General features: G+C 36.6%; 2 protein-coding genes across 2 annotated transcripts; one reads left to right on the top strand and one right to left on the bottom strand.

The window, feature by feature from the left end:
* Positions 1-429: 429 nt before the first annotated feature.
* On the bottom strand, positions 430-1,429 carry CMQ_1666 (short-chain dehydrogenase/reductase; the record flags this gene model as incomplete). The annotated part of the gene is made up of 3 exons (XM_014318745.1): positions 430-544; positions 607-1,123; positions 1,177-1,429. 3 exons carry the CDS (start codon positions 1,427-1,429, stop codon positions 430-432), a joined length of 885 nt encoding a protein of 294 aa, XP_014174220.1.
* Positions 1,430-3,462: 2,033 nt separating this feature from the next.
* Positions 3,463-5,631, top strand: CMQ_628 (major facilitator superfamily transporter multidrug resistance; the record flags this gene model as incomplete). Its single annotated transcript, XM_014317707.1, has 4 exons — positions 3,463-3,932; positions 4,101-4,403; positions 4,487-5,427; positions 5,504-5,631. The coding sequence occupies 4 exons, from the start codon at positions 3,463-3,465 to the stop codon at positions 5,629-5,631; spliced, it is 1,842 nt and encodes a 613-aa protein (XP_014173182.1).
* Positions 5,632-15,757: the final 10,126 nt, after the last annotated feature.

Genomic DNA, 15,757 nt, shown 5'->3' with positions numbered 1-15,757 from the left:
AGAGCTTAAGTAGTATTCACAAACTATAGCGAATATTACGCTATAGCACGTAAACAGTACAAAACTTGCTAGTCTAAGTCGTTGTTCCAATTAACGTCACCATCGTAAGGCAGCTGTACCGGTAGTGTTGTACGTTTACCCTTTCAATATCAAGTTCGTCTTAAACTATATTATTTTCTGCCACCCTTCTTTGTATTGTGCGGTGCAAAAGCTACACCTAAAGCTGCTGCTATGCTACATTTTACTATATAGGCACTTTGTAAGCACGGGCGCTAAAACAGTTAATGTATTAATTATTAGCAGGTAAGGCTAATGGCTAATAATCGTTGCAGAAACCATTCTATCTGTCTATCTATCATATCTAATACGATCTGTCGGGTAGATAGAAGTACAGGCCTAAGATTGTGCAACTATGTATCACACACATACTTAAGGAACAGAGTAGCCTCCGTCCACCACAATATTGGAGCCCGTTGTATATGTAGACAGGTCAGATGCAAGGTACACAAAGGCACCCTGTAGTTCATGTGGCTCACCCTCACGTCTGGAAGGGTTCACATTAGATCTATAATTACCAGACGAAGAAAGAACGAGAAGTATACGTACCCTAGTGGTATCTTGTCTTTCCAAATATTCTTGGTTTCTCGATCCACAAAGTCGGATATTTCCGTAATAATATAACCTGGAGAGATGGCGTTAGCTCGGGCATACCGCGCCCACTCAACACCTAAGCTTCGGCAGAGGTGGATGACACCAGCCTTGGCAGCGTTGTAAGCGGCCTGCAGCTGTGGCACATTAACGATCAGCCCACTCATGGAGGCGGTAGCGATGAAGCTTCCAGAAGTGTAATCCGACAGAGGTTTCCCCGCAAGATCGGTACCCTCAAGTTTTTGGCGACGCCAGTGTTTCGCTGCCGCCTTGGCACAGTAGTAGGTGCCGTCCAAATCAGTGGCTACGACGTCGCGGTAGTGCTCGACAGGTCCGTCAACCATAGGACCCTTGGTCCAAGGAATTCCCGCGTTTGAGACAAATATGTCAAGACGGCCATTGAACTCCTCAACGGCCCGGTCGACAGCCAGTTGAATGGCCTCGTAAGACCGAACATCGACTTGGTATGCCTTGCCTAGGCGAGTTAGAACAATTTTTGAATGCCACATTTCCATAGACAATCTATACATTTCACATTGTGCCGGCTTCCTAGGGCCTCGGCCTTTTCAACTGCCACCTTGCTGCTATGGTACCAGACGACAACATTGCAGCCTAGCTCCGCATACGCCTCGGCGACAGCAAATCCGATGCCGCCTCCGGACCCGCTAATGATAGCCGTTTTATTTTTGAGCGATAGACGCTTAAGGAAGGGCCTGCCGTCGGCGTGGCGAATTGTATCGTGAACAAAACTCCCTCCGTTGATCGGAGTAATATCTGCCATGTTGAATTCTGCAATAGCGGTGGAATACCATGAAATGAACGACTGATTTCGCGGAAGGTTGTCTGTCTCTTTTTATATTTCCTTTGCGGCTTAAGGCGCTTTTCTAAAAGTGGCAACTCCCAATATTTGTGGAGTGTATCTGGATGCGTTGCGGAGAACGTCTGGAGCCAAGTTGGGCAATTGTGGACTTACACCAGTAGTGTCAGCCCACTCGCCAATTACTTGCGCGTTAGGCAGGAGTAAATAAATCTTGATTTTACTTGAAGATCCCTCAACAAGTCAGACGGGTTTGCAAAAGACCAGAGTATCTGCCGCAAAATCTCTTTCAATCGCTATGACGTGAGAAGGTTCCGTTAGAAGGTTAGCTTGTACTCCGTAATTAAATTAAGATATCTTACGGAGTATCTTATCTTACATTTCTGCTCATAGCGGTGAAAACGGAGGAACTCCGTATAGGGTCGGAATTCCTTGGTTTAAAAATGGCGGCAATGCACCAAGTCTCGTAGCTGCCTTAGCCTGCATGTATGTGCGTGAGTCTACTCCACAATGCTATCCTTATCTACTAAGCAAAGTTGGACGAGTTCCCCGTGTGAAAACGTATGCAATACATAGATAGCATATGTTATCTTACAACCCGACAGAGTAATACCGATGTCAAATACAACGTTAGCATCTATACTCTGCAAAACGTACGGTTTCATTCGTTAGAGGCCCTTCTTTAGCCGGGGTCTGCTTTTAACAATGTTACCCACTGCAGCTTAGAGACCTTTTTTAGAAGTTCGTATCGGTACGTCGCCAAGCTACAATGGCAGTTTTTTATAGTTAAGGTCGTTGGCGTTTGATGCCGATTTAGGCCTCGTTAAAGACAATACAAGTGTGTACTTTGCAATGGCTGTGCCTATATTCATTATACTCTAACAGACACTGAAGGGTGAAAGTCCCAGGTCTATCCCGTCTTACAGTGACCCTATAGATACGCGCACTACCAAAATAGGAGATCCCTTACCCAGCTACTATGTATGTATCGAACCGTCGATCTTAAAGTGTGCGAAATCAAATCTCCTAGTGGCCGTTGTAATAGAGCTACAAATTCTTAGCTAGGGGCTGATTAGTGCTTGTGGCCGCGATGGACGGACAGTTTGAGTTAAGCGAAGCGGTACTATGGTGTTATGGGTAAGTAATGTAGGCCCCGCATGTACGGAAAATCGGGCCCAGTTTTACAGCTCGTAGCAGGGGTGCCATCCGTTTTCAGGCTACAGCGGGAAGGCTTAGCTAATAGAAGGCTGCATGCGCTGTAATTGAAATTGTTACAGGGCTATTTCTCCGTCATAGAGTTGATAAAGTCCCGCCGTTATTAATGGGCACCGTTTCGCTGTGATTTTAGCAGGGGACTGTGTAAGTGGAGCCGAAAAGATACCTGGCAGGGTGCGATTACTTTCGCCCAATATCATAGTAGAATTCGAAAGGCAGCATAACAATCTGCCCTCTAAATTAGGGCTCAATTCATACTTTTTTTCGTTGTTTTTCGACGCGACAAAGTTAGAGGGTGGATTTCGTGGTAATACTAGGTTTTTAGCTAGTAAGTGCATTTAGCTGGTTAGCACCTATTTTAATAATAGATGCACTTTTTAAGTGGGCCACGAATTATAATGGGGCGTGGCACGATTAACTGATAGATCAAATGTTATGGTACACAGTGTCCACTTTTTAAACAAGAATCCTTCTTATGACGTCGTTATTAATTACATTACTGCCAACTATGTATGACGACACAATGTCCCATGGTGTACGAATTGTCCAATAGATGCAGGCGCTACGGAACCTTTCTGTAATAACATGCCAAGGCACGTCGCCGAGTTTGCCTACTTTTACCTCGGATCGCATACATTCACTTTTGCTTTACTTCCTCTTCTTAATAAATTTAGTTGCTGTCGTCTTTTACGTATCAAGGCCCTTCGCATCCCCGTCCCTAACACTTAACCTACATTTGCCTTGTTTTCGACAGTGTCGACCGACTGTCAGAGCAAAGCAGGATGCCGCAGGCTACGGACCAGTCCGACCTAGACAGCGCCAACATGGCGCTGGCCCGATCGACGCGGCATAACAATAACAATCACTCTTTCAACCTTCCAACGACTGGCAATAATGCCGAAAATCAATACCTTGCGACAGGTGCTCCGGCAGCAGTAGCAGAAGCCCTACAAACTGTTAGCAACGTTGATGTTAGTTTAAGCAAAGAGAACAACGCCACGGAGTCTTCCACCGGAACCTACGACAAGTATGAGATTACAGAGGAAGACTGCTACGACGAGCTAGGATTTAGCTTTACCCGACAGAAGAAGTGGTACATTCTCACCGTCATATTTTGGGTGCAAGTTTCAATGAACTTCAACACATCCCTTTACTCGAATGCCATCGGTGGTATCTCCAAAGAATTCAGTGTCAGCGAGCAGGCGGCTCGTTGTGGTGCTATGATATTTCTGGTTCTCTATGCCTTTGGATGGTAGGTCTCTTCTCGTTGTTATGTTTTGAATACAGGTTTTGTAGTTATCTCGGACAAGATAACACCCACCTCATATGAAATATGCTCGTCTATAAACCCTTCTGTGGCACGGAATGGTTTTTGGAGATTTCAAGGCGGGATCTTGCTAACCTTACCTCACTTGCATAGTGAACTGTGGGCGCCTTGGTCTGAAGAATTTGGCCGCTGGCCAGTCCTCCAGTTGTCTCTATTGCTCGTTAATATCTGGCAATTGCCCGTCGCTCTGGCTAATAACTTTGGTACCATTATGGTCGGCCGCGCTCTAGGGGGACTGTCCTCAGCCGGTGGCTCCGTTACGCTGGGCATGATTGCCGACTTATTCGAGTCGAACGAACAGCAATATGCTGTTGCTTACGTCGTGTTTTCCTCCGTTGGAGGTTCCGTGCTGGGTCCTATTGTCGGTGGGTTTATACAGGATAGTTTGAACTGGCGGTATGTTCCTAACCTTCCGTCTTTCTTGTCATTACAACCCTCCAGAAATTATGTTTAGGTGAAACTGCTAACGTTTTATGTAGATGGGCCATTTGGATCCAACTTATATTTGGTGGCGCCGTGCAAGTGCTGCACTTTTTCACGGTCCCCGAGACCCGAACGACAATTATGATGAATCGTATTGCCAAGCGCCGCAGAAAAGAGGGGAACTCTAACATCTGGGGTCCCGACGAGCTGGTCCCATTCCGCGATCGCTTCTCTACCAGAGAGGTTATCACTACCTGGATCCGGCCCTTCCGGATGTTCCTGACGGAGCCCATTGTTTTAACCCTCTCACTGCTCTCCGGCTTTTCGGATGCCCTCATATTTATGTTCATCCAATCATTCTCCCTTGTGTATGCGCAATGGGGCTTCGGCGTCGTCGAGGTCGGCTTGGCATTTATACCTATCGGCATCGGCTACCTGATCGCCTGGGCCCTCTTCGTTCCCGCTATTCGGCACAATACCCGTCTACGGGAAAACAGGCCTGACGACGAACGCGCACAGTATGAGTCCCGCCTCTGGTTCCTCCTATTTACTGTGCCCTGTTTGCCTATAGGACTTATAGGCTTCGCCTGGACTATTCAGGGCCCACCCATACACTGGATTGGTTCAATGATCTTCGCCGCCATTGTCGGCATCGCCAACTATTCTATTTACATGGCCACCATCGATTACATGATTTGTGCCTACGGCCCTTACTCTGCCTCGGCTACCGGGGGCAACGGCTGGTCGCGTGACTTTCTGGCGGGTGTTCTTACCATACCTGCCACCCCCTTCTTTAGCAACATCGGTGCTAAGAAGGGCAAGAATCTAGAGTATGCTTGTACAATCCTGTTCTGTATTGCCTTCCTTCTTGTGCTTGCCGTCTACGTTATCTACTGGACGGGCCCGTCTCTTCGCAAGCGCTCGCCGTTCGCCCAAAAGCTAGCCGAATCTCGTACAAAAGACAGCAACAGCGCCGTCCGTGCCGCGACTTTAGGCTGTATGTATCCCCCAAAAAGAGTATCCCCCAATGCTTACAAGAAGCTCAAGACTAATATTGTTATTAGTAACCGAAGATAGACCAACTCGCCCTGGTGCGCATCGCATGTACAGCCAGCAGCTGCGCGTCTTCGGGGAAAATCGACTAAGCAGGCCGCACCAAACCCGGCGCCACACCTTAGGAGCCACACCAGATTACAGCTAAGTCTTAAGTAGTCCAAAAAAGACTGAAAGTTTTTATATATAAAAAAGATTGCTTATCTAGTCCTTTATTACCGCTTATTTTATCGTTAAGAATTGCTAAGTATACAGGTTAAATATATTTTTACTGCTAAAAACGGTATTTAGGCTTGTGTACTAACACGTAATACTTTTAAAATCAAAGCAGTTGCCTAGTAAAAGGCTTCCAAGATGTGCTTAGGCCCTAGTTCACGGCAACTAGGCAGTTAGTAAGTAATAAAAGAAGTGCACCCCAAAGGTCACCTATATTAGCTGCACAGGATAACATATCAAGATCCCTCGCAGAGTCCTACTTTTCCTAACTAATCAAATGTAGAATACTTTATACTATATATTACTACTTACATACCTATAAGTAAATAAAAACACTCTCTTGTTCCCTAACCTTAAGAGAGCGACAGGCACAAACAAACGAAGCAACTTACCTACCTGTACACGCAGTGCACTTGTAAAGAAAATAAACACACAAGGCAGTAAGCACAAATACGCCCACAACTTCGCCGGGCAGGCTTGCCTCGTCTTCTTGCGCAGGATCCTAAGACAAGCCTATAATGCCTTCCTCCTTACCCTGTAGGTTACCTATACACTGCCTTAGCTTATAACGAAGGAAGGTGCTTAATAGCACCTCTCTACGTGCATAGGTACGTGTGTTAACAAGTGTGTGTTGTTAGTCTAAGTAAAGACCTTCTGTTGCACGTAACCCCTATAGGTTACTATATAAACTTTTTACTACCGCAACGCTAGAGTTAGCAAATTAGTATATTACTACTAAAATATATATTATACGTATTAATTAATCAGTTAGTAAATTTTAACCTAAATTAATATATTTATATTATAAGCTATAAACAATTAAATAACTATATTACTTATATACCTTATAATTTAATCTTTAGTTTTAACTATATAATAAGGCTTAAGTAAACTCTTATTAGGGTTGGGAAACTAGTACACTAGTACTAGTGTACTAGTATTACTAATAGTATTAATAGCTTTTAGCCTATAATAAAGTGAATAAAGTAAGTAATAGTATAGTAAGTAATAGTAATATAAAGAAATAATAAGTAAGTATGTAAGAATAACTAACTAACTAACTAATAAGTCCTTAATTACTAATGTTATTTTCCTTATAAGGGTTATATTTTAATAAGCCTTATAGCTTATCCCTTAGTTTAAGTTATTAATGTATATATGCTTAAGTTTTTACTTAAGATATATTAAGTAAACTAAACTAAGGAATAAGCTATATTATAGCTTATAAGTAGTATAACGTGTATAAATTAAGAGATTATAAAGTAAAGTAAAAAAAGAGATACAAATATTATATAACTTACTAGTAAGTAAAACAAGAATAATAAAACTAAAAGTATATTATTACTATTATTAATGCTGTTTCTATTACTATTATTTTTATTATTATTATAGCAATAAATAAAATGTAGAGTAAAGAAAGATAAAAGCTAGTATTTATATATCTTATAATATAATAGAAGCTTTTAGATTAATTACTTACTAATTACTATAAAAGCTTCTAGAATACTTACTTATTAATTACTACTGTAGTACTCTAGTAATTAAGTAAAACTAGTACTAGTGTTAAAGTACTACTAGTAGTACTACTAGTATTTTTCCCAACCCTAACTCTTAATATGTATATTAAAAAATAAAGAGTAAGCTTTATAGCTTATAAGGTATATAACCTATTTAAGCTATTTTGCTTATATAGCATATATACCTTTATAAGCATTATCTTTTATTATATAGTATAATTTTAAATTTTACTATAAAAGCTTATAAAATATTTAGTAATAAAAGAAGTGTACCCCTAAGACTACCTATTCTAGCCGTATAAGATAATAATTTAAATCCCTTTATAGAATGTTAACGCATTATATAACTAACCTTACTTTTTCTAGCTAATTAAATATAGAATTATTTATACTATTTATTACTACTTTTATACTTTACATACATAAAACCCTCTTTTCTTTCCTCTCCTTAAGAGAGGGACAAACATGTACGTATATACGCAATTGATTAATTAGTTATAAATATATATATAGTATACTTGTAAAGCAAAACTCTGCCTAAGACCTTACTAGGCAGGCTTATCTTATTATGTTTTTTAAGATTTTAAGATAAGCTTATATAGCTTTCCTTTCTTTTCTCTTTAAACTAGCTATATACTACCTTGCCTTTTAATAAAGAGGGTGCTTTATAGTACCTTTCTTTATATATAGTTATATATATTAGTAAGTATATATATAGTTGTTAGTTTAAGTAAAGGCTTTACTCTAACTTTGCTCTTAATATATATATACTACTATTCTTTCTTTATTTACTAAGCATTACTTTTTTAACTTATATACTTATAATACCTTTACTAATAATGAATTTAAACAAATATCTTATAAATTTAAACTTTAAGGTTACTTCTTCTTTTATTAGTAATATAAGTAATAATAAAAGTAATTAAAAGTTAAGTAAAAAAAAGCTATTTATAATAGCGTAAGGTTAATATTAAGTAATTCTATATTATTTATTTATATAATTAAAAAGAAGCTATTTACTTAAACCGTACTAATATAGCCCTAGCTAGAATCAAGCTAAGTTACCCTTCCTTACTACTAAAACAAAAAAAACTTTAATTATAGCTACGTTTAAGCTATCTAACAACGAATCTAACGACGGCTAGACTAGCGCCGCGGCAACAACCACACTAAAGTAAGCACGTAAGATATGCAAGACACTAGCAGCACCTATAGCAAGACGGTACATTAACCTCTCTACTATCTTTAACACTACTAATAATGCCCTAAAGGTAATTACCTATACTACGCAAAGCGGAACAAAGACTACAATAGTCGTAAAGAAACTAAACATAAATAACCGCATTTAAGTTATCCTTTTACTACTAACGCGTAAGGTATTAACAACGCCGCTGCTGCTACTAAAAACGCTATTATAAGCGCAGGCGTAGACGTAAGAAGACGTATTACTATTACTAGCAATACTACCTTTAATAAAAACTATAATACTAATAATAACCCTTTCTTAAATAAATAAACTAGAAGCAGTGCTATACTAATTTCTATGCAAACTTAACTAGCTTAGTATAAAACTTAAAGCTTTTAAGATTTCTTAGCTATATATAATAGCAACGATTGCGCTACTATATAGCGTACTAGACTAGGTAACTGCTTACGTTATTAATAGTATACTATAAAGCTTATTTTATAGTATTACTAACTAATATAGTAAACTAGCTATAATAGCACTAATACTATTATAAGCGCTTATTACTTATATACTACTTATCTTTTACTAACTCTTTTCTTTTCTTTTTTTAAGCTACTGGTTTCTTTAATATAAAAGCGCTAGCTACTTGCCTTTATAATAATAATAGGTAAACTTACTTTACTTTATAAACTTTCAATTTTAAGGATAAAAGTAAGCTTATTATCTATAAACCTTAAAGATAATAACTAATAAATATAGACATTATTAACGTAGCTAATAATATAATAGCTTAGCTTAACTAACCTTATATATAGGCTATTTAAAACGTTTTAAATAAAATTATTACAGTAGTCTTTTATATATATACTATAGAATAGTTTAAATAAAATACTATATATTTAAATAAGCTAAAGCTTAAACTAAAATATACCTTTACTTATATAGTTATATATAATATTCTAGTAATAGGTTTTTAGTTTATAAAATTTTAAAACTAAGTTAAATATAATACTTAAATTATAAGCCTTTAACTAATAATTAAAGCTAAAGCTTTAATTAAATGTCTTTATATTATAGTAGTTATTATCTTTTTAATAGCTATAAGTAAAGTTTATATAATAACTAATAAATATATAGCATATAAAAGTATCTTATACTATACTAATAAACTACTTATATACTATAAATACTAAACGTAATAATATATAGTAAATTACTACTATAAACGTTAATAATGTATATACTATAGTATAAACTACTAAAGCTAGCGTTATATAGCTATACTAAAATTAAAGAAATGCTTAAACTACTTTAAATTATATTTAGCTTACTACTTTTAATGTTTAATAGTAAAAGTAGTATAAGATTGAAATATAAAGGTAGCTTAGACTATAGCAATAATAGTAGTAAAATCATTACTAAACTTAATTCTCTTTCTTTATTTTACTTTATATATATAGTATTATAAAACGTTCTTAACTATAAGTAGTGTATTGCTAAAGCACTATACTAGGCGGAATATAATAGCACTAACATCCTTTGTTTTAAGAGCTATAGTAGAACTAATCTACTTAAGATATCTTAGGCGTAGTAACTAGCTAGTTTGTTAAGGTTTAGCTAAGTAGTAGCTAGGTTATAGCTTATATCTTTTAGTATATATTAGCTAAGTTATAAACTTTTACTATTATTATAAATTATGTTCTTATTTTTATCTTTCTTAGCTTTAGGCTACTTTATATATATAATATCTATAGCTTAAACTTATACTTATAAGTATAAACCTCTCTTCTTTCTTAGCTAGTATAATTCTTTTTCTTTTTAAATACTAACGTTATTATTATAAGCAACTTAAATATACATTACTTACTTTAAGGCTATATATTATTATAAGTAATAACTTTAACTAACCTAATAATAAACTAGAACTTATCTTTTTAAACGCTGCTAAGCAAATATACCTAGCATAACTATAGTACTAGCAGCAAACAACTATTTAGTATTAACTATATATACATAATAGTAGATATATAAGCTATATGCTTATCCTTTAACTTTACTAAATCTAACTACTAACTATAAGTATATATAATTAATACTCTTTACTTACTTTTCAACTACTATAGGTTTAACTAGTGCTATACTAATAAAGAATATATCTTTATGCTTACCCTTCTTTTTTTTAAGCTAGACTTTAATACTTTAACCTTACTAAAAGAAATTAAAGAAATAATAAATAAGCTAGTTAGCTTACTTTATAGTATAGCCTTTACAACAACCTTTATTAAAAAACTAGCAATTTATAAAGAATAGAATATAAAATGCAACTTTACTACTTATAACCTATAAGTAGCAAAAAGAATAAAAAGGCTTAATAAAAATATAAGAATTTAGCTAATACTATAAGGATAGTATATAAAGACAAAGTATATACGCTTTAAGATATAAGTATAGCTTATTAGTAAAGTATAGTTTATACTATATTAAAAGTTAAAACCTTACCCTAGCGCCTTAAGTAATATATAAGTTTATAAAGGCTATATACCTTCTTTTACTATATAAAGTAAATAACATAATAATAAGTTTTTATAATTAAGAAATAAAAGAACTATTAGCTTATTATTTCTTACCTTTATAAGCAAAACCTTTTAACTTAAACTAGTAAGCTAGGCTTAGAATATTTGTATTTTAAATAATTACTAAAATTACAATTATTAAACTTATTAAAGGCACCTTCTTATATAAGGTAGTAAGTCTTTATAAGGTTTTTAAGGCCTTTTTTATATATACTTTTAATAAGTTATACTATAGCTAGCTTAAGTTACTAGAGTGTTTATATAACTAAGCTATTATCTAATAATATTTAAACACTCTTATACTATAGTAATCTTAAAACTAAGTAAGTGTTAAAAAGAAAGAGAGCAAGTAAAGGTATAGTATTTTATTATACTTTTTAGTACTATTAGTAAAGCTATTAAAGTAGTTGTTATATAATAACTAGCTAATATAGCTAAAGATAATTAGATTTTACTTAAAAGCTAAATAAGTTAAAAATTTATAACTTTTATAGCTTAGTTTATTATAAACGTTATTATTAAAGGTGTACTTAGGTAGGCTAGGTAAGTTAGGCAGGCAAGAAGGTATCTTTTTAATAAAAGGGAGCAGCCGTATATTTAATAGCTAATTCTTGCCTTCTATACTCTAAGGGAGTGCGGGAGGTGCTCTTTATCGTAGGCGCACCTCTAGCGCACCAAGTGCGCAGGATAGGCGCAACCTTGTTTCTACTTAGCCTATGCGCTAGCACGTGCTATGGCCTATGCGCAGACTGCGCTACGCAGCCTGCGCTATAAGCACCGCTTCTAGTTTACAATGTGCATCTAATACGCTGTGCGTATACTGCGTACGGCTTGCGCGTAGCCTGCGTTAGTCCCCTTCTTAGGGCGGCGTTACAATTGCTCCTCTTTTATGCCTAACTCCTCTAAGGCAGGTCTTAACGAAAGGCTTGCAGCCTTTGTTCCTAGTGGTAGTAGTGCTTGTCCGTTTGCGGCGGCCCTTTTATGCTTGCTAAGATTGCTGTTAAAGGCAACTTAAGGCGCTTTTAGTTTCTTTTATTTAGGAGGTTAGTCTTATAGTTAAATTATATTATTATAGGGTCTAGCATCTAGTTACTTCTTCTAGAAACAACAAATTCGTCTTCTAGCAGCAATATAGCTGCTTCTAATTCTAACGTTCTTATGCCTATAGTAAGCGCCTTTAACGCTCTAGTACCCGCTGCGGCCCTAGCCCTTACTCCTTAACACCCTCTGCCCTTTAGCTAAGGTGCTGGTTCCGGCTGCGCGCAACGTGCGCGCAGGGCTTATGCTAGCCTAGTTCGTTGTTTAGCGCAGACTATAGCGCGCGCTGTGCCCTTAGTTAGGCCTTTAGTAGCCTATTAAGGTGTAAGAGCTACCCTTGCTAGTCCGGCGCTTTTAAGGTTAGTGGCGGCTACGCTACTAGCTTACTCTGAAGTTGCCTTAGACGGCTTGTTATACGTATAGTGCTTGCACTACTTTTTAACAACTCTCTTTATAGAGTTGCCTAGGTTTGCGGCCGTGCTATATATTTATAGCGTTGCTAGCGCTAGGCGCTACGACGGCTACTATGCTAGCAAGCACGAGTATTGCGGGGTAAATCTTTTTTAGTGGCTATAGGCAGCTCTAGTAGCTAATAAGATGCAGGTTTTCTTGCTAATAGTTAGTAACTAGGCTAACTTTAAGATAGTGCTGCGTAGCCTTAATAAGAAGCTTTATAGCTAAGGTTTGCGTATAGTGCGCGCGGCACTTACACGTGCTATAAGTACTTTTATTACTATCTTGTTATAGGTAGATAAGTAGTAGCGGCCTATGTTGCTAGAGGTGTTGTTAGCTACTAATGTTATATAAGTAAAGCTTAATCTTTGCTAAAGCATTAAGGCTTAAGAGAAGGCTTAAGAGGTAGCCTGCTAGGTAAAGGCTTAGTAGGCTTTATTAGCTTAAATGCACTTGCTATTACTATATACACCCTTTTTATCTTTGCCGCCTAGGCTTACTACTCTAACCCTCTAGTAGCTCTTTTAGCTACCGCGCTTAATGCCTAGTAATACTAGTTATGCTACCTTTACTATAGCCTTTAATGCCTTTCTTAAGGCAATAGTAAGGGCGTATATTATAGATAAAGCTTATGCTAAGGTAGCAGCTAGCGTAGCGTCGCTTTAAAGGCTTTTTAAATAGTTTTACATAGTCTTTTATAAGGCCTTTTAGCTAGTTAAATTAATTTAGGCTCTTACCTATATGTTTTTGTCTTTACGCGCTTGCTGCGTATATACTGCTTAATTGCTATATGTGTATTTTCTATATCTTCTTCTAGCACTTACTAGTTATATTTAGTTAGCTAGCTTGTTTAATGTACTAGGTATCTGGTTTAGATAGCCTTACGTCTCTTATTTAAGACTACTTTTACTTCTTATTTGTTGTCTAAGTCTTTAAACGCTAGCATTATTAAAGGCGCTTGTTCTACGCTTGCCTTGCTCTTTTAGTGCTTTAATAGCAAGACTAAGAAAACGTTATATAGTTAGCTATATTATTTTAGTAGTGCTAGTTAATATGCCTGTCTACCTATAGTTCTAAGGATTTTAAAGAGCCTAATATATCTTAGTGCTAACTTTTTGTTTTTTAAGCAAAGGTTTTTTATAAAAAGGCTTACTAGCTCTTTTACTATAAAGCTTATAAGCTAGTAGCGCGCATTATAGTAACGCTTTTAGCGCTCTATTGCATGCTCTTAGTTTTCCGCTAACCTTTTCTATATAGCTTCTAGTTTTTCTAAGCGGTTATACACTGCTAAGACTATATTGCGCGTATCTTGCTCTTCTTTTGCGGTTGCGCCGCCCTTAGGGCAAGTTCGTAAGTCTAGTTTCTAACTATATAGCGCTTTAAATAGGCTAATTTTAGTTGTTGCGTTAATAGCGTTGTTATAGGCGTACTACGCTAAAGACAATAAAAAGGGCTAATTTAATTGCTTCTTTATTATAAAGCAGCGCAAGTACTGCTTTAACGTTTAGTTAGATCTTTTTGTTTACCTGTCTATTTAAGGGTAAAATGCAGTTAATAGCCGCCTATAGATTCTAGTCTAATAGCAATATTTACTTTAGAATTCGCTAGTAAATATGCTTCCTTAGTTAAAGACTATACTCTCTAGTGTTACGCTATACACTAGTTTTATATATTAGTATATAAGGTGCGTAAAGCCTTTAGCTATTAAGGTAGTTTGTATAGTAAAGAAGAGGTTTATCTTTATAAAGCGGTTAACGATTACTAGAATTATATCTACTTTGCCGCCTATACTTGCTTCGGCTACTAGTAGCCTAGTAATTAAGTTTATAGAGATTTCTTGCTAAGGACCCTATAGTAGCGGTAGTAAGTTTAGCTTACTATATTGCGCGTGCTGTTTAATCGTCTATCTTTAGCAGACTAGGTACAAGGCGATGTAAGCCTTTACATCCTTCTTTATTTCTTCTTAGTAAAAGTAGCGACGAAGCAATTCTAGGGTCCTAGTAACTACGAAGTGCCTAGAGATCTAGTTGTTATAATAGAGCTATAGTAGCTCTTAACGAAGGACGTATGCGCTGCCTATACGCAAGCGGTTTTCCTATAATAATATACCGTCTAGTGTAAGGCTTTATAGCTTTGTCGCACCTCTTACGCTTATAGTACGCTTTACGCGCGCCTTAACAACTTACACCTCTAGGTTTGCGTCCTAAATTCCTACTATTACTTTACAAATAGCTTTAAGGACTTTGTTTTCTTAAAGGTGTAAATATAAGGTAGTAACGACAGCTAGTTGCTGCGGTAGGCTAGAGTATACTAAGTTCCTATCTACGCTTATTAGAGGCGTTAAACCTTTAATTAACGCTATAGCAGTAATATCCTTAAGGTCTTCTTAAGGTCTTTTATAGTTGTTTAGCCTTCTTAGTTTACTATGCTTTGCTTACTTAGGCGGTGCGCTGTTTTGCGCTATAGTGGCTTGCCGCGTAAGATTTAGGGCTACTAAGATTCTAAAGGTAGCGCTTAGCTCCTCTTTCCTGCTAGGTCCTTTTGTAGGTGCGCGCATCTTACGCGTCTCTTACACTATAGCTATAGTGCTTGCTAACTATGCGTCTTTCTTTTATACCTTAGTAATAGTTATTCTAACTTATCTAGGTTTATTAAAGTAATCTAGCCGTTTTAATAGCGTATTAGCCGGGTTTGTTACGCCTAGTCTATACTTAATTACAAAGTTAAAGAGGAATAGGTACATAGCCTAGCAAGCCCTACGTTCGTTATATCTTAGCTAGGTTATAAAGGTTCGTAAGTTATTATAGTCTAATAAGACTTTAATCGTCTTTTTGCTGCCATTAAGGTAGTGTCGCTATTGCTTAAAGGAGTCTATAATTGCTAGTAGCTCTTAATCTAAGGTGCTATAATTTAGCTCTAGTCCTTATAGTTTTCTTAACTAAAAGGCAATTAGGTGCTAAGCTTTCTTTTTATCTTATTAAGAGATAATCCTGCTAATAGCTACCTTTAAGGCATTAGTCTCTATGCGTATTGCCTGTTCTAGGTTAAAATAGCGTAGTAAAGGTGCTTTTATAAATGCCTCCCTTAGCATTATAAAGGCTGCGCGCTCCTTGCTCTCTAGCTACACTAGTCCTAGATTTTTGCCATTTTTGCTGCCTTGTAGCAGCCCTAATAAAAAAGACAAGATGTTTAAGTAAGCTTTAATAAAGCGATAATAGAAGTTATAGAATCTAAGAAAAACCTACACCTTCTTAAATGTTTATAGTGTTAGCTATTTTGCAATTGCGC

The sequence above is a fragment of the Grosmannia clavigera genome (genome assembly GCF_000143105.1).
Source record: "Grosmannia clavigera kw1407 unplaced genomic scaffold GCSC_140, whole genome shotgun sequence".
Classification (NCBI taxonomy): domain Eukaryota; kingdom Fungi; phylum Ascomycota; class Sordariomycetes; order Ophiostomatales; family Ophiostomataceae; genus Leptographium; species Leptographium clavigerum.
This window is presented reverse-complemented; position numbering and strand designations above follow the sequence as displayed.